The sequence below is a fragment of the Empidonax traillii genome, unplaced genomic scaffold (genome assembly GCF_003031625.1).
Source record: "Empidonax traillii isolate 1590-97213 ecotype Southwest subspecies unplaced genomic scaffold, ASM303162v1 scaffold2525:size22601, whole genome shotgun sequence".
NCBI classification, from domain to species: Eukaryota; Metazoa; Chordata; class Aves; order Passeriformes; family Tyrannidae; genus Empidonax; species Empidonax traillii.
Window position 1 is genome coordinate 1 of NW_020957718.1, and position 18,856 is coordinate 18,856.

The following is an 18,856-nucleotide window of genomic DNA, read 5'->3' on the forward strand; positions in this document are numbered from 1 at the left end:
TGTTTATCCTCTTGGACTCTTTGCTTTGCTGCAGAAGTGGATTCTGTGTGTGAAGTGCTGGCCCAGCCTTTTCATCCCAGCACTACGGAGAGTTTTCAGTTCTCACTGTCAGGCCACAGCAGCGTTTTAAGGGCAGCAAGGACACTTTTACAGTTTTTTGCAGAACCTGTAGCTCTACCTGCTCACCCTGCACTGACCAAAAGCAAGACAGGACCAAGGACAGAAGCAACTTGACCCCATCACATCAGCCACCCGCGGGAGCAGCTTTGTTGCCGGGGCCCTGCAGACCAGCCTCCCACGCTGAATCTTTCAAGCTCTTTCAGAAAAGGAGCTTCAGAGCTCTGGGATATGCTCAGCACATCAGATAATGGCAGAGAGGGGGCTTTTTACTAATCATTAGCTGGCAGCCCTCTCACAAAGGCCGGCTTCCCAAGTTCAGCCGCTCCGACTAATGGCCAGGAGCGTAATGAAGACAGAGGAGAGAAAAGGGAAGAGACCAGGGGGAAGAAAAAAAAAAATCCACAAGAACAGCACAAATTGATTGTTTAATGTACCCTCTCGAGAGCCAATAATGAAATGTCTTAACCCTCTTCGTTTCTCTCTTGAAGCTTAATGTGTGTAACAGATTTCTGGGGTGATGGACGAGTCTATCACTTTGAAGGCATCATGTGAAAGTTACTCCATTAGCAGGGCTTTTCATTTTAAAGGACTTGTGCTAAAAAAAAAAAAAAATTTATAAATGAATCCATGTGGCATTATCTCCATTTAGGTTCAGAGAGCCAACAAAGCGTTGCAGGACTCGCCTCTTGAAGGCCCATTAGGGCTTGCCAGGCTATAAAAAGCTGAGCTGGGGCTGCTGAGAAACGGGGGCTGGCTCTTCTACACCCTCCTCTCCCTGGGCTCTGCCCCAGGCAGGGCTCACAGTTATTAAACCACAAGTGTGGTACCTACTGTTGGTGCTGGATGGGGAGTTGGGCACAAGGCTCCTGAGCTTCTTCAAGGTGTTGACGGCCACGTTCAGGTAGATGTTGCGACTGGTGCTGCGTTCGTAGGCCACCTTCTCTTCTGACAGAGCCTGTGAACGGCACAGCCCATCACCACACTGCCAGAATCCCACCACGGTTGGGGTTGGAAGGGACCTTAAAGATCATTTTCCACCCCCCTGCCATGAGCAGGGACACCTTCCACTGGCCCAGGTGGCTCCAAGCCTTGTCCAACCTGGCCTTGGGCACCTCCAGGGAAGGGGCAGCCAAAGCTGCTCTTGCTTTCGGGGAAAAGAAATGTTTGGCTCTTCAAATACAGACTCCAAAAACACAGGCAGCAAAAAAACCCCAACTGCCTGACAAAGGAATTGAGTCATGAATATGTGGCACAAAAATGCACTGGTCAGGAGGGTCAGAGGAAAAAAAATAATGGATTTTAAGCAAAGTGCTGAAAAAAGCATTTTCATGGGAAACTTGCCCTGAGAGATGAACAAAGCAGTCCTGGAACTGCCTGGGAAAGGCTGTGTCCCCCAACTCTGGTGCAGCACAAGATCTTCGCTGCTAAGAACAATTAATCTGGCAAATGGTGGCTCCTGGGATGCAACAGGAACATTTCCCCCAGGGAGCTGTGAGGGTGAAATCCCATGGGAGGAATCCCTGTGGGCACTTGCTTTGCTTACAGAACACACCACACAATGGCCTGTATTTACTCAGCTTACATTAAAGGCCAAAGCTTTCCAATAAAATGTATTCCTGCCTCAACTCTGCTTTTGGAAATCCTCCTACTCCACAGTTCCTACACCTTTAAAAATCTCCTTAAAAGCCTTCAGAAGGAGCAGGGAACAACTCACAACCAATTACGTGTATCTCAGGCACTGTGGATTTCAGGAGGTGCTTCCTGCTGTACCAGAGCAACAGCTCCTGCTGTCCAGGTGGACAAACCCAAAGCAGTTTTCTGGGTCTGCCATGATTTTAGAAGGTCTTGGCCTTTATTCCCTGCTGGGAAGGAAGGAGCTGTACAGACCTTGTCAAAGGCTTCCTGGGAGGAGGGGCAGAACTTCAGGCACTCATCGATGAAGAGATTGAGATACCTCTGACGAATGTTTGTGGGGACTTTAGCACCAAATTCTGTGGGAATAACAGGCCTCTGTAAGCTGGGGCTCTGGAGATGAGACAGAGAGAAAGAGAGAGAGAGAGAGGGGCTGGTCAGGCTTTAGGAAGTTGCTCTGAGTCTCTCCCATTTCCTGCTGTTATTAATACTGCTGTGACTTCCCTTCTGAAAACCTGCCCAGAGCCAAACACAACCTGCACCAATTTTGGTTCTAAAAATACCCCTTGGAGGTCCTGTGGCACCCGCAGCACTTCAACCAGAAAACAACAAGCGTTTTTTCCTGCAGCTCACCCAGGGGGCAAGGCCTCCAGTGGCCTTAGTCACAGCCCTGCATGCACACACAGCATTCCAGGGCAGGAAAATGCTGACATTCCCAGCGGGACATTCAGGAGGAGGACGGTGCCAGGCTTTGAACTGGAGCTGTGACACGGGAAACCAGTTTGGGGTGTCGTCACAGACGTGGGGTTTGGCCCTCTGGCTGTGAGGAGGGAACAGGAGGCCCCTCCTGCCAGGCTTGGCAGCCAACAAAACCACCCCAACTTCCCTGGGGATTCCTGCAGCTTTACTGCACTGGAGTTTTTCTTCCTTGTTTAATGCCAGTCATGGTGCTGCTGAAAGGATTTCCCCCCTTCAGCAGGATGACAAGTTCCTCAGGCACAGCATGTCATGACCTTCCACTGCAGCTTTCCATTTAACACCAGTCTGTGCCCCCCAAATCACACAATTTGCCTCTTTTGCAGAGAGGAAGTTGCACATTCACCCCTAAAACACCCAGCTGCTCTCCACCCCACCCCACCCCACAGACATCCACAAACCAAACCATCCGCTGCAGTCTGGAGGAAAAACAGCTCTCTGGGAAGATGTGAGCACGTTCCAAGGGGAGCAACTGGTCCTGCCTCAATTGGAAAAGGGCTCATTTCGCCCAGGACATTTCTACTTCGATGCCTTGTTCCAGGGGGTTTGTTCCTTTCCATTGAATATATATATATATTTTCTCAATCCCTAACATGATATCCTTAAGCACTTCTGTAACACTGGTAAATATTTTATCCTTTCAGTTGTTTCTTCCATTTTTAATCAGCTGTGAGTTCTGTGATACTGGGGCTGTTCTTTGGGTGGGGAAAGAAGAAAATGGCTTTTCACTCTTACAGAAATAATCTAGAGCATGTTATCACATATCCTGACACAAGATATCACCAACAAGAATATCTGGGCACCAACCACTTTCCTGCCATCAGGAATTCTACTCTGAATTGTCTCAGTGTTTTCCCAGTGCTCATGGGGAAAGGAAGGACTTGTAGAATCATGGAATGGTTTGGGCAGGGACACCTTCCACTAGCCCAGGTTGCTCCTTTGATCCAACCTGGATCAAAGTGTCCTTGGACACTCCCAGGGATGGGGCAGCCACAGCTGCTCTGGGAAACCTGTGCCAGGGCCTGCCCACCCTCACAGCCAACAATTCCTTCCTAGTATCCCATCTAACCCTGTCCTCCTTTTCCTCCTTCATCTTCAGGCCATTCCCCCTTTCCCTGCCACTCTGGTGATTTCTTTGCTGAGGAACTCACAGCAAAAGCACCCAAAGGCTGGGCAGGCCTCCCACAAAAATAAATAAATTAAAAAAAAAAAAAAAGGCAAACCGTGAAAAACAAACAAACAAACAAACAGGGTTAAGTTCCCAAAGAGATCAGAGCAGCACTCAGGTCTCTCTGTTTAACTCCTGCCCCCGAGAGCGTTCCAGTTTTTAATGCAACACCACTAAAAAAAAACCCGGGAAGAAACAAACCCATTTCATCAACCCAGTCAAAACCCCACTGCCAGGGGGTGCTAAGTTTGGAAGAGCCTGATCCAACACACCACCCTCAACGAGGAACGAGAGGAGAAGAACCCAGATCTCCCTTACCTGCAAGGAGGGAACGTGGGCGACCCTTTTGGGCACGACGGTGCTGGTGGTCTTGGAAGCCATCCCAGCTAATGTGCAAGCCTTGAGAGGGAGGTTGGGGGCTTCAGAGTCATTGGAAGGTGTGACACTCCTGCCAGCAACAGCTGCCTTGCTGCTCCCAAGGCCTGCAGGGGACAGGAAACAGCCAGGTACAAATCCTGCCACGGGCTCCGGGCTGCCAGAGGGAACTCACTATCACAGGCTGCAAGCTGGGATTTTTTTTTTTTTTTTTCAAAGCCAAGTCTCCAAAGGGATACAAATTGGGTAATTTTACCAGCTCCCAGGCAGGGATGAAGGAACCTCCTGCCAGGAAAGGTACCTCATTTCTGTTTGTTTTGGGGTAACTTGAGTCAGCAGAGTTTAAAGGGGTGACTCTGTCACTGCAAGGCACTGACTGAGTCACGTCAGCTCTGACTAGAGAGGGGCAGCACTAAGCATCAATTAGCACTTCCCCCCTGCTCTGTGCCACCTCTGAAGGCTTCAGTGGAAGGGGGAACGAGGAGCAAACCCAACCCCAGCAAGAAACAGAAGGCTGAGGTGATGGAGGTAGGGTGAGAGATGGGGCTGGAGGCCTAGCCTGATGCTTTTCAGAGCAGGATGGAAGTCCTCAGAGAGAGGCCTTCCACTGGTCACTGTCAGCAAAGATTCAAGTCTCCACACATCTCCTGATAGCTTCACATCTGCCCTGGAGGAATCTGAACCCCGGGCAGTGTGTTTTACCAGGACAGCACAGCGATCCCAAGCACCACTTACCTTGCTTGGCTGCTGCGGTGAGGGCGGCATTTGGCACGTGGGCAATCCTCCTCTTTTCTCCTGGCAAAGAGAGAGAGGCCTTCTGAACCAGCTGTGCTGCCTGCTGCTGAGCCAGCTGGATCCTCTGGTAGCACACCTCCTGGGCCGTGGGGGGACGGTAGGGCCTCACCACGGGCTTGCTCGGGGCCTCTGCCTGCACACACAAACCACCGTCAGAGCCACCCCCGCCGGCCCCATCCCCGCCCCACAGAGGCCTCTTCTCCTCACCCCCTCCTCTCTGGGCACGTTCAGGCTTCTGGGAGGAGAGGATGCCAACTGTCTCTCAGAGCAAAACAGTCAGAGTCACCCATCCAAGCCCACGGCATTAATGATTCACCCTCGGGGAGGCCTCCCAGCACGCTCCTCGGCTGGCAGGTGGTGTTTGAGCTGCTCTTAATGGTGGGATGTTCCCCCATCCCTGTGCCTAACCCACTTGTGGGCTCTGCCAACACTCTGAGGCTTGCACTGGAACACAAAAGTAGCCCTGTGCTGCCTGCTGGGGTTTGTACTGCAAGGAAGAAGCGACAATGAGCCTCCGTTCCCCGCTGTGCACGATGCTGAGCTTCCCAGCTCTCTCCCTGCACACCCAGCTCTCGGCACTCCCCTTCCAGGTCTCCACTCTGGAGCTACCTGAAAGCCTCCCAAATATGTATTTATGGGATCAGAGCACTGCACAAGCTGAGCTCTGCACTTCCAGCAGGCTCTGTCCCTGCCCACCTCTGGAGGCACCTCAGCCGTGCCCAGCACCAACAGGTTCCACGTGCACTTCCTCCCATGCCCAAATTTGGGCTGCAGGAAAAGTGCCAGGAATGATGTCAGCAAAGAGAGAGGTTTTCTGGCAGCAGAAGCAGGACAAACTTCTCCACACCACTTAAAACCTCAGAAATCCGAGGAGCAGGCCTTGCCTCCCGGAATCCCTTCAGAAAGGGGTCAGAGCAAACACGGCAAATCGGGGGCGAGCTGGCACCTCCTGCATTCCTGGTCTCTGATGCTGCCACCAGCTCCTGGATACCAAACTGAGTGCAGTCAGCCATTAATTCTAATGACAGGCTTCTGAGCAGCACAGGCCACTCATTTGGTGCCTCACCTCCAATTCCTCCGGCCCATCATTTCCCCCACCTCGGCTCCCTCCCCTCAGTGCTTGAGCCGTAAATCACGAGCAGCACTGAGCAAACACTGCCCTTGGAGGGCCATGGCAAAGCACAGGGCTCGGTTCTGGGTGGAAAAGCAGCAGCTCAGGTCTGCCAGCACCTGCTGAGCAGGGGAGCTGGGCCACGCCAGGGAATGCCGGTCCCAGAGCGGAGTCACCAGATTGGCTCTGTTTGCCCAAGCAGGGCCTGTGCTGGGGCTCCCATCTTTGGAAAGCATTTTGGGATCAGCTGTCACATTAAGAAAATATATTTAAAGGTCTGTGCATGCCTAAAAGGCGCCTCTTTACGATAAATATTTGAGTTAATGAATTTCCAAGCCATTTGCTTCAGTCTCTTATCTCTTCACTTGGGAAGAAAGGGCCCTTATCAAACCACACGAACTGGCTGAAGATATGTAGTTAAATAAAACACATTGTGTTGACCTCAGGGCTTCAAATTATTAAAAGCAAAAAGCAAAAAAAAAAAAAAAAAAACCTTTCCTAGGCAGAGAGGAAAGGAAGAACAATTAATTTGGACTGGCCAGCTCAAATCAGTCTGTAAGTCTCCACTCTTATCCTGCTGGAACATAAAACTAATCTGTGCTCAGCACCTGGAGGGAAACACATTAAAGCCTCAGAGAAAACATGAATTAAAATCCCAGGGAGAAAGGAATGAAAAAATCAGAACATCCTCCCTGCCTTTTGTTTGGTTTTTTTTGGCTTTAATTCTTCTCATCTCTGTATTTTTACAGTCGGGAAAGAAGAGTATCCAAACAGACACTGCTGATGCTCTTGGCTGATTCAGAACAAATGTAAGGCAATGGTTTTAAACATCTGACAAAATTTCCTGCAGCTTTTAGGTCCACAAGACACAGAAAAGCACCATCAGGCACAGAGTGACCTCGTGTCCAGCTCATTTTTTATCTGAATCACTGAATGGAGCCATAGTGGAGGGAAATGAACATCTCAACCTATCCCAAAGGGTTACAGACTGCAGAATCCATTCACTCTTCCACAGCTTACAAATTTCACTAGGGTTTTGCTGCCATTTTTAACAGATGCCTAAACATGGGGGTTTTTTAGGAATTAGACTGATTCCAGCACAAACAGCTCACGTGCCCCTGCCTGGCCCTGGGACTGCATCTTCTGCCAGGGTCAGGACAGAAAATCCTCACTTGAAAGGATCTAAACTTCTGCTTCTAAATCTGCACTTACATTTCCCTGTTTGACAAGATGTGAGATCCTTCTTTTCTGGCCAGGAAACAAGGTAGTTAAATTATCTTCTGTCTTTTCTTCGTTCGCTTCCTCTTTGGATGGCTGGAAAAAAAAAAAAAAAAGAACAAGCTCCCAAAACTGAGCAGACTTGAAGACCCCTCTCAAGAGGGAGATGGGAGAAGTCTCTTTTGGGGTTAACCTGGCAGCTGGCAGGTGAGAACATGTGCTCAGCTGCTGAAATGCTGACACAAACCTTGCTCTGACCCCAGGAGCCCCCAGGAAAGCCAAGGGACAGCAGCGTGACAGTCCCCACTCCACGAGCTACGACACAACTGCTGACACCCCACACCCACCACAGGAGACCTGAACACCCCTCTCCTGCCAGCCACTCACACACCTCACCTCTCCTGGCACTCCTAATAAATCCAGGGGTGTTTGGGGTGGGTTTTTTTTGAAGAACTCGGGATCTGACTCTGATGAGCACTTCCCACTGAACTACTCGGCTCTCCAGGAACTCCAGGGCCTGTTAATTCACTTACACCCCTAGTGAACCCTCCCACAGAGCCATTCTTCCCGGTGGAAAAGCACCACAGTGCCCTGTTCCTGCAGCATCACAGAATCCTGGGATATCCTGAGTGGGAAGGGACCCACCAGGATCATCCAGTCCAACTCCTGGCCCTGCCCAGCAGTCCCACCCTGTGACTGAGAATGTTCTTCCTGGGGGAAGAACCTTTTCCTGATATCCATCCCAACCCTCTCCTGACTCACTACTGAGACCAAACACCACAAAATAATAAATATTATATAATATTTGGGTAGTCTCCAAAGTATCCAGTGACATGCACATGGACTTCACTTGTCCCAATACACTGCCCAGGTTTTACCCCCGTGCTCTTAAACTCTGCTGCAACAAGAAGGCATCGCCCACACTGGCAAATTCAGCTCTGAAACCCCCAAAACTTGTTCTCTGAAGCCTCTTCTCCAGCCACCCAGGCCCAGATGGGGACAGAAGTAACTGATAACCCTGATGGCTAAAGGCCTTCCACACAAAAAGGGAACTGGATCCCGCAGGTAAAAACTCAGGTGCAAGCTCTTCCGAGCACTCAGCCAGGACAAGGATGAGATTCTCCCAACCCACGGAGCCTCTTGAAAGCAGCAGCAGCACCACTGAGCCCAGGCAGAACCCACCCCAGCATTACCTGCTTCCCCAGCCTTCCCTTGTCCTCGGTCTTCACATCGGTGGACTCGTTGAAGATCCGCAGGCACTCCTCCATGGGGTCCGACTCGAAGTCCACGTCCTTCTCCAGGATGGAATAGTCGATGCCGTCGGAGGTGGAGGAGGATGAGGAGGACCTGGAGAGCCGGGAGCGCTTGGCCCTGCGTGCCCTCTCCCCGGTGCCCTCCGAGGCCGAGCCCGAGCCCGCCCCGTCCGAGTCTGAGCTCGGGGCGCGCCGGGAGGAGGCCAAAGGCCGGCCCTCAGCGTCGTCCTCGCCGCTCTCGTCCCCAAACAGGTCCACGTGGCTCAAGCTCCGCTGCTTCCGGCCCTTCTTGGGCTCCCCCTGGCCCGCAGGACTGACCTTTTCCTTCTTCCTCTCCCCCCCCGCGGTCTTGGTCCCTTTCTCCTTGTTTTTCCGGCCCGAGGGTTCCTTCCCGTTTTTCACGTCCCCCGCTCTGCTCTGGGAGTCCTTCCCGCTGCTCCCCAGCTTCTCAGAGCCGCAGCCCTTGGGGAAACCCTCGCTCTTGCTTTTTCCTGAGCTGCTGCTGCTGCTGCTGCTGCTGGACTTGGATTTTTCCTTCTTGAGCCCATCTGCTTTTTCTGACTTCTGCTTTTCAGGTTTCTTCAGGTTCCCCTCTGTTTTCGCCCTGACGCTTTTATCTTTGCAGTTTTTCTCTTCGCTCTTGATTTTCAATTTTTCCTCTTTCTTGAGCACTTTGCCCTTTTCTGTCTCTTTACTCTTCTCCTTCTTCCCGGCCTCACCGAGGCCTGGTGTCTTACTAAGGTCTGGTTTCTTCCTTTTTGCTTTGTCTTTCGAGTCTTTGTTTTTATTTTCAGCCTCCTGGCTGTTCTTACCAGAGCACGGTTTCACCAGAGCCTTTGTGCTCTTGTCTGGCAGGTTTTTGGCCACGTTTTTCTGCCAGCCTGGGAGGTCCTCCCTGCCACACTGTGCTGCTTCCCTGCTCTCCTGGGAAGCGAAGCCATCCAGTTTGGTGCTCAGCTCTTTGCTGGAGAGCTCGTTCGACTCACTCTCAGAGCCAGCTTTGGATGGTGAGCTACCAGAAGCTGCTTTGTACTCCACATCAGCCTCATCCTCAGAGGAGGAGAACCTGGCCAACACCTCGTAGTCATCGGGGTCCTCACAGAGCTTCTTCTGTGAGGGAGAGTAGGAATCCTCATAATCAGCCACCCTTTCCCTCTTGGACCCCTTGGGCTCCTTGGTCGTGGCTTTGCTCAAAAGCCTGGCTGAGTAATTGGAAAGGGGGTCGTATTCCAAGTCTGTGGAAGGCTTGGAGTCATCAATCACGTACTTGTTGGTGGTGACAGCGCTGCTGTATTTTTTACTCTGTACCACAGCCTTGGGAATGTATTCCAGGGAGCTCCCTTTGGATCGGGAGGAGTCCAAAGTGTATTTACTCGACCGGCCAGCAGCAGTGAGAGGGGTGGGGTTGTAGTCTGAGTTACTGTTGAAGTTGTAGCTCCCTGGATTGTACTCCAGGGAGGCAAAGGAATCGCTCTGAGTCCCAGCAGCCGACACGGGCGAGTTGGAGAGGAGGGAGGAGCCCTCTGAGGCACCAAACTCCTTGGTGGTTTCCAGCAGCTCCTCGTATTTCTTCTGCTCTCTCTCCACCTCGTTCTTCACAGCCTCAATGGCCTTGTTGACCAGCTCCAGCTCCAGAATCCCAGGGGTCACGTCTGTCAGGTCAGTCAGGGTGCCATCCTCCGTCTCCAGCGAGGCCCTGGGAAGCTCTGGGTTGTAGGGATCATATCCCCGCTCTGTGAAAAAGGAATTAAACATCATTTACTGTCAGTAATTCAAAGGGATATTTTCTATAGAGTAAAATCTAAAAGAGGTCTTTGTAAGGTCTGCTCTTACCAAAACCCAACGCTGATGACAACCAAAAGCACCCCAGAATAAATAAACATTGGATACCAAAAGCCACCAGTGATGTTCTCGGGCCTAGACTACACCAGACAGCACAGCCCACTCCCAGGATCAAAGATCCATTAACAAAGTGCTTTTGCTACTCATGGAAATCTCTATAAATTAAATATTCTTCAGGGCACCCAGGAATAATCACGAGGCCCAAGAGGAGCTGAGTGTGCACAGAATTATCTGCTTAATTCAGCAGAGCAACCGAGGTGGGAAGAGGATTCCAGTAAGAAGAGGAGTGGGACTGGATGAGCTTTGAGGTCCCTTCCAACCCAAACCATTCCGTGATTCTTACAAAAACCACACTTAGCAAGCTCACAGAAGCTACAGGTGCGTTAACAACTGCTTTTGGACTCGGAACTGTCTTCAATCCTTGTTTTATCAGAGTGCCTCTGGATATATCCCAGAGGAACCTTTTGTTCTCTCCCACAAGGACAGCAGTAAAACTGCCTTTCCAACATGGATATGCAGAAGAACCAGACAACAGGCAGAGAGATAAAGGACAGAACATAAAAAAACCTCTCAGCTCTAAGAGGGATGAGGGAATTTCTTGGAAGTCAGAAAGCGTTAAAGGAGCCGCTTCTCCCATTCCCACAAGACTGAGGGTTTTGAGGGGGTTGTTTGGGGGTTTTGGGGTGTTTTTTTTTGATAGAGGATCCACACACGCACAGCTCCTTTTGGCAACAAGAACCCGTCAAGCAGTTGGGTAGAACCAGCCCCTGGGGAAGCAGAGTAAGAGAGCTTAAAACAAAGGCAGCGCTTTCAGAAAATACTTTTTATACCCCCCTCGGGTTTGCCAAGTTTTTTTTCCAAACCAATGAGCTCGTGATTGAACAGGGGCTCTGGGCAATCACAGGGTGACGTCACCGCCTTCCTGGCACTGTCAGAGCCAGGAACGAGGGGAAGGAGGAACAAGGGGGTATTTCTACAAGCAGTTCCCCTCCAGCTGTTGCAAAGAGCTTTAGTGACGACACCAAGAGCATTTCCCAAAGCAGTGAGTGCCCTTCCCCTCTGTGACACCCAGCACAGCTCACCCGTGGGAGGAGAGGGAGGGAGGAGGTAGCAAACCAGAGCATGGACACTGCCCAGGCTGATTGCAGAGCCCAGTCAGAAACCAGGAGGAAATGAAGGCAACGAGGGAAAACCAGGAGCAAAGCCAGACGAAAGGGGCAGCAGCGTCAAGGCGAGTTTGTGTCCAGATTATCAAAACTAGGAGGTGTAAACACCACCCTGAGAGCTGACAAGGAGCAGGGAGCGCTCCATATCCCCCAACCTCATCCCTCCCCACCCTGCTGTGAAACATCAGCTCCGTTGGGGCACAGAAGACCAGCTGAGGAGTCAGCTATCACCCTGTGAATTGAGACTGAGACCTAAAATTGAGCACACAGGCATTCCAAGGGAACAGCTGAAAGCCTGGCAGTTTGTGCACAGCCAAGGATCAGGAAAAGAGAGAGCACAAGAGTCTGGATCTAAAGACTCGCCAAAATGGGCAAAAACACAAACCCAAACTGCGCAAAAGGCATCTTGTGCACCCAGGAAACCAAACTGCTTTAAATGAGTCAGGATCAGATAAAAGCAGAAGGCGAGCCAAGCACAGGTCTGGTGTCTGAGCCCCTGCTGTTCACCTGCAGGACAAAACCAGGGGCACCTCTCGTGGCCCTGGGTGGAGGGAGCAGATGAAAACACACATTACAACCTCCAGACGTGCCAGCAGGCTTTGAGACGGGCCAGGAAAGAGCTCTTGTGGAGGAGGCCCTGATGGATCACCCAGCACTGCTGATCAAAGCCTGCCTGGCCATGAAAGACTCTCTTAAGTGGCCTCCACCAAGCTCGTCAGCACCGGCACCCCTGGCCAGGGAGCATCGGCAGATAATGCAGGGGAAACACAGCAAGAGGAGGGGTGTTTATATAAACACACACACACATAAACAGAGAGAGCCATCAAGCCTCCAAAGCCAGAGAAACCAACCTGCTGTCTCAAATCAGACCTGCCTGATTACACTCCCAGGAACCCAGCAGAGGGAAAGGATCCCTCGGTGCTCAAATGAGCCTGTTCACCCTTTATTCCTCTTTTTAATTCACTCATCTGGACGCTCAGGATGTAAAGGGGGATTAGTACAGGAGGAACTGCACTGGGTTTGATGTGAGAGATGTCTGTGGTTCCTGCTGAAGCCAAAGAGAGGCATCACACGTTGAAATAACGCTTTTTGGAGGGGTGTTTTACATGAAGGTGTGCCAGGAGGGGTGGGATGGATCTCAGGGAAAGGTTCTTCCCCCAGAGGGTGGTGGGCACTGCCCAGGCTCCCCAGGGCAGTGGGCACGGCCCCAAGGCTGCCAGAGCTCCAGGAGCGTTTGGGCAACGCTCTGAGGGACAGGGGGGGATTGTTGGGGTGTCCTGGGCAGGGACAGGGGTTGGATTAGATGGTCCTTGTGGGTCCCTCCCAGCTCAGGATATTCTGGGATTCTATAAAAGAGTCTACACTGTCCTTTGGGAATCAGGAGATAATGAGACTTGAGATGCCACCCCCTGACAGGACTGTGAAAACTGCCATCAGGGCACTCCTTAAAGCACAATTTTAATAAATTAACATACCTCAGACACATGAAATAACCCTCCTAAGACACACAGAGGTGGAGTTCCCACCAACAGCACACAAAACAAGTCATTACTGATTTCCACAGGACCCCAGTGAGGGTTTTCCTTAACCCAGCACATCAAACTCAGCCCCTTCAGCCCAGAGAATGTGGAGCACAACACAAGATCCTGCCAAAACCACGGGGCTGGCTGGGCTTTCTCCTGGGACACGAGGCCTCAGCTCTGAGGTGGAGCTGCTTTTATTACAGAGCTCCTCTAATCCAGCAGCTCCTCCCTGGTCCTTCTAGTTTGGGCAACAAGTAAACAAAGCTGACATTACAGAAGAATGGGAGGACAAGGTCACCTGTGTGATGGTAAAACTTACTCTACAGTGAATCATTCTGGAGAAAAAGATGTCTGGGGTTTTTTTTGTTGGGTTTTTTTTTTCCCCCCAGCACCCACCACAACACATACCTGAGATGCTTCAAACACAGCAAAGCCAAAATGTGGGATGGCTGCTGGTCAGTGCAAACCTGCAGGTGCAGAACGTGGGGCACAGAATCCTGGAAGGGTTTGGGTGGGAAGGGACCTTAAAGAGCATCCCATCCAGTGCCACCCCCTGCCATGGGCAGGGACACCTTCCACCAGCCCAGGTTGCTCCAAGCCCCGTCCAACCTGGCCTGGGACACTCCCAGGGATCCAGGGGCAGCCACAGCTGCTCTGGGCAATTGGGTGACAATCAAACACCTCCCTTCCAGACCTGACAGAGCTACTGAGCTGCTGCTGCTGCCAGGCAAAAAGGTGGCAAAAAACCCAGAAACTTCCAAATTTACAGCAATTAGGAATTCAAAGCAAAAGGCTTTGCTGGTCAAGCTGCACAGCAAACATTTCTTGACAATATTTTATGACAAGAAGGGCATGGAGAAGCTGGAGTGTGTGCAGGGAAGGGAGTGGAGATGGGAAGGGGCTGGAGCAGCAGGAGGGGCTGAGGGAGCTGGGGGGGCTCAGCCTGGAGAAAAGGAGGCTCAGGGGGGACCTTCTGGCTCTGCAACTCCCTGACAGGAGGGGGGAGCTGGGAGGGGGTCGGGCTCTGCTCCCAGGGAACAGGGACAGGAGGAGAGGCTCAGGTTGGATATTTGGAAAAATGTTTTCACAGAAAGGGTTGTCAGGCACTGGCAGAGCTGCCCAGGGCAGTGGTGGAGTCACCAGCCCTGGGAGTGTTCAACAGTCACCTGGGGAGGTGGGGTCAGTGCTGGGGCTGGTTGGACTCGGGGACCTCAAGGGTCTTTCCCAGCCTCAGGGATTCCATGATTTTCAAGACCTGCCACCGCCAAAGTCACCCATTCCCCGGGGTCACCTGCAGCTGGCAACAAAAGCCGCATTCGTGGGGGAGGTGGGGAAGGTGGGGAAGGTGAAAGCTGTTTGGAGACTCTTTGGAGAGGGAAAAAAAAAAAAAAAACAAAAACAAACAAAAGGCATTTTTATTTCACGTCATCGGAAGAGCTTTGTTGGTTTAACAGCTCCCTGTGTTTGCCCTGCCATCACTCAGCAAATGGACAGCCCCTGCAATCACACAGGAATTAGCACCACTGGAAAGGTGCTTTATGCTTTTCATTTAATGCATCACAGAGGAGACGGTGGCTCCTCCAGAACAAAACAAAAAAAAAAGAAGTTTCAGAAAAGGCTTTACCAGCAGGCTGAGCGAGCTCTGCTCCTCTTCAGAGTGCAAAAGAAATGGCAGCTCTTGGCACAAAAGCTCATTTGCCAGGACCCAAAGCAAATTCCCAACAATTAATTCGACAATAATAGGCAACCGCTTGGAAATAATGAATGCTGAGATTTTAAAATAGTACTTTTCAAGTAATTGTCCAGAGGAAATGGGTTAGGAGGGCAGGGAAGGGGAGCTAAGAGAAATGTTTCTTCAACTTCAGATATAATCTTAGTTGTAAGAATTTGGTTTGCTCCTTCCTTCTGTTTTTAAGTAGTAAATTTTAACTCTTGAAGTTAAATTTTACAAGCAGGTATAGCCTCGTTCTGATCAAGAGACAGCAGGAAGAAAGGTTTGAGACGTCCCTATCACCCCAATCCTCGGATTCGTTACTCCAAGGGAGGTGTTTTAACGTAAAGTACATCATGAACCCCCCTACAGTCATTTCTTTAGTGGAAAAAGGGACTCAAATGTGAGAAAAGAGAGGCTGAAAAAAGCTGAACAGTCATCTCTCACAGGGTATTTTTAACCCTGCTCTGGGTCGGGGCTGGTTTCTCCAGCTGGTGTTGTTGCCACCAACGGTGCCACCTGAGCCCGGAGGCTGAGCGGGGGGTTCCCAGAGGTGCCACAACCAGCACGGGGAGGGGGAGGCCCAGCAAGGGACAAGAGCAGCCAGACATCCCCCCTGGACCATCCACAGGCTGTTCCCATCCTGCCAGGGGGGAATCATGGGATGGTTTGGGTGGGAAGGGACATTAAAGCCCATCCAGTGCCACCCCCTGCCATGGGCAGGGACACCTTCCACCAGCCCAGGGTGCTCCAACCTGGCCTTGGACACTTCCAGGGATCCAGGGGCAGCCACAGCTTCTCTGGGCAACCTGTGCCAGGGCCTGCCCACCCTCACAGCCAGGAATTCCTTCCCAATATCCCATCTCACCCTGCCCTCTGGCAGTGGGAAGCCATTCCCTGTGTCCTGTCCCTCCATCCCTTGTCCCCAGTCCCTCTCCAGCTCTGCTGAGCCACAGCCCTGCCTGAGTGGGCTCATTCCAGCAGGGAACAGCTCCAGCTGGGAAACTCCTGCAGGTGAATGTCAGGGCACGTCCCACAGGGCAGCTCAGGCACCACCACCCCAGGACACAGCACACACCCCCCCATTCTATTCAAAAAAACACAACTTTGGGCAATTTTGCCTCTGGCCCAGACAGACAAACACCTAAAGGGTCCTCAAGCCACTGAACGTGGCAGCTTCACCCTGTCCACGGCCCCAGAGACAGCTCTGGGGGGCAGCTGGGACTGTCACTGCCCCCCATAGCCCCACCAGCTGAATCCAAGGGGGGAAAAGCCAGACAAAACCATCCCTCCCATCCCTCCATCACCAGCCCTGACGGTCCCACCTGCTCCACTGTGAAACAGCAAAGAACATCCAGGCCTGTGAGAGGTGGGAATGTTCTCCTAAGGGGACATCACCCCACTGGCACATTTCTCCCAGTGATTTAGGAAGGAACTGAGAGCCAAAACTGGTGCATTTGCCAGAGAGCAAAGGCTGGCACCCCAAAGCCACCCTCACCCCACAGCCTGTCAGAGGCATCCCACTGCTTGCAAAGCCATGATAACGTTAATCTGGATATTCAGTGTCTGGATTCCTTGGAGATCTTACCATTCCCCCTCTCATCACAGCTTTAAAGTTATTCCCCAAAATACAGGAAAAGGGGAAATTGTTGGGACCTGCTCATCAGCAGAGCATTAGCAAATCTTCTTTATAAAGAAGAAGAAAAAAGAAATATTTAGGTGTTTCAAGTTATCTGGTGTCTTCTCTCTATTCAGCACCACCTTGAAAACTTACTCTGACCAGCACAGTCAAAAGCAGCTACACCCACCAGTGCTTTAATTTTCCAGCCTTTCTCTGGTGTGCTCAAGATAAGTTATCTGCTTAACACCTGTCTTGTTTCTTTAACTATTTCAGGGAAAAAAAAAAAAAACAACAACTATTTCAATACAGCCACAACTGGACACCTTGAAATACAAAGTCAAAAGCTAAAGAAAAGCACCTTTCAAGCTGTACCACATTTAAAAGACAAAACAACTTCAGATGTGAGTTATGAAGGGTTAAAAGGGAGAGTTAAGCTGGTTTTAAAACCTGCCTGGCTTCGGACAACCCGAAAGGCGGAATTAAAACTTTGCAGCTCCTTCGGGAACTCCTGCAGCTCCACAGGCTTTCCCCACCCTCAGCACAACCCTCTCCCCGATAAAGAGCCAAGATCCCGCAGGGAGAGGGAAAACCCCGGTGCCAGCAGATCCCCCCAAGGCGAGCTGAGCTGTCTGCACGGTCCCTGTGCTCCGGAGGGAGCAGCCCGAGCACCCGGGGCTGCTGTTCGATGAGCGGCACCCCCCGGGAAAGCCTCCCCGGAGCAGCCGCTTCGCTTCTCTCCTTCCCGGCCTCGCCCCTCACCCCGAGTCAAAAAAAAGGGCCAGAAGAGTTACCTGAGCTCCCCGCGCTCAGCAAACACTGCAGGTATTTGTTCATGCCGGCCCTGCTGAGGCACCGCGGCGAGGGCTGCCGGCTCCCCACGCCGCGCGTGTGCTGACACTGCACTCGCAGGGGCAGAGACTCGGGGCAGGACCCGCCTTCACCCTCGCTGCCTGCCAGCTCTCGCTCGGGCTCTCCGTGTCGCCGGGGGTTTTCTGACCGGGTTCCTCTTTCCTACAGCTGCTCCCGTCACCCCCGGGGGGAGTTTTCCACCTGCTGTGCCCGCTCCCCAGCTGCACACGCGGGACCCCCACGAGTGGCTTGTGGGTTCCCCCGACATCCATCCCCCCCCGTCCTGCCGTGCCCCCGGCCCCACACCCCGTGTCCAGCAGGGCAGGAGGCTGCAGGGAATCAGGGACAAGGGACACTGCCTGGCCATGCCTGTCGGCGCCTGCCCGAGGCCCACGCCAGCCCACGCCAGCCCACGCCGGCCTCGCCCAGCACCGGAACGTGGGCTGGGAAACCCGGGATTAGGGAGTCGTGCTGCCCATTAAGCACAGCAGGGCAGGGCTTAGGATTGGAGATTAAAAAAGAAATAAAAAATCTTGGCTGGAGATTAAAAAAAAAAAAAAAATAAAACCAATCAGGGGAAGTGTTCAAAAGGTGTTGAAGGTGGAGGGAGATCCTCTGAGAGTGGATGAAGGGCTCCTGTGGGAGCGCCCCAGCACCGGGTAGCTCGCTGCACCTTCACCCCCCAAAACCCTTCTGGGTTGGTGGAGATTTGCTCCCAACTCCTGCTTTTCCACTGGAGCGAGGAAGAGCCACGTGGGGAGACTCTGACCTGGGGCTGAACCTGCCCACGGCCACGGAAAGAGCAAAAAACCCCAGTGTCCTTTCAGCCCCACCCCAAAATCCTAGCACATCACCCAGCTGCCCCCGCCCACCCACAGGAAACTGCTGGGACAGATAAATGACCCCAAATCCCAAACTGCTGGGGAGCCACGGCGTGGAAAGACACGTCCTGACCTTACCACCAGCTGGGTTTTCAGTCCTCATTGCAAAAACTTCAGTTAAAAACGAAACGCAAAAAGGGTGACATTTTGGTTATTACTGCCCTAAACACAAAAAAAAAAGCAGAATTAAGGCCCCCAAGCAGAGTCCATGGGCTGGAGGACCCAACACTGAACCCTCTCTTTCCTCTCTCAGGGGTGACAGTGAAGGCAGTTCATGGGTGCCCACTGCCCTGGGGAGCCTGAGGGACAGGGGGGGATTGTTGGGGTGTGTGTGCAGGGCAGGGGTTGGACTGGATGGTCCTTGTGGGTCCCTTCCAGCTCAGGACACTCCAGGATTCCACGATCAGAGCAGGCAAAAGAACTCAGAGCTCCAGACCAGGACACAACTTTCTGCTCTGGGTTCAAAAACATCCACCCCAAACACCTTCCCGACAGCCCTGAAACCCAGCAAACCAAAGAGCTGCTTCCCTTAAGATATTTTTGAAGAGCTGAATTATGCCTCTTTTATGTCTTTTCAGCACACTCAGGACCCAGACTTTAAAGAGAGACCTATTTTTCCCCTCTACAGCTCTTGAAAAGACGCTTTTAGGACTGAAGGCAGTTCTTCCCTCCTCCTTACACCGCCCGCTTTCAAAGCACTTCACACACATTCAATAATCTTTTCATCCTGCTCTGAAGCAGGTGGGTTTTAGTCCTCTCACAGATGGAAAAAGCACTTCAGCCAAGTCAGGATTAGAATTGGCAACCTCCAGATTCCCAGCCCTGCACAGAAAAT

At 52.0% G+C, this 18,856-nt stretch overlaps 1 protein-coding gene across 1 annotated transcript; it reads right to left on the reverse strand.

The window, feature by feature from the left end:
• Window positions 1-832: 832 nt before the first annotated feature.
• Window positions 833-17,129, reverse strand: LOC114072012 (RNA exonuclease 1 homolog). Its single transcript, XM_027909922.1, has 7 exons — window positions 17,083-17,129; window positions 8,369-10,161; window positions 7,170-7,271; window positions 4,787-4,979; window positions 3,995-4,158; window positions 2,008-2,145; window positions 833-1,075 (listed from the first exon to the last, which is right to left on the reverse strand). The coding sequence occupies exons 1-7, from the start codon at window positions 17,123-17,125 to the stop codon at window positions 833-835; spliced, it is 2,676 nt and encodes an 891-aa protein (XP_027765723.1). The 5' UTR covers window positions 17,126-17,129.
• Window positions 17,130-18,856: the final 1,727 nt, after the last annotated feature.

Bases quoted from the DNA above. Each gene is read 5' to 3' on its own strand.
- LOC114072012 (XM_027909922.1), bottom strand. From the start codon at position 17,125: ATGAACAAATACCTGCAGTGTTTGCTGAGCGCGGGGAGCTCAG. The intron at 4,980-7,169 runs GTAAGTGCAGAT...TTGTGTGTGCAG, and splicing joins ATCTTGTCAAACAGGGAAAT to GCAGAGGCCCCGAGCAAGCC. The intron at 2,146-3,994 runs GTAAGGGAGATC...TCTCATCTCCAG, and splicing joins CCCACGTTCCCTCCTTGCAG to AGCCCCAGCTTACAGAGGCC.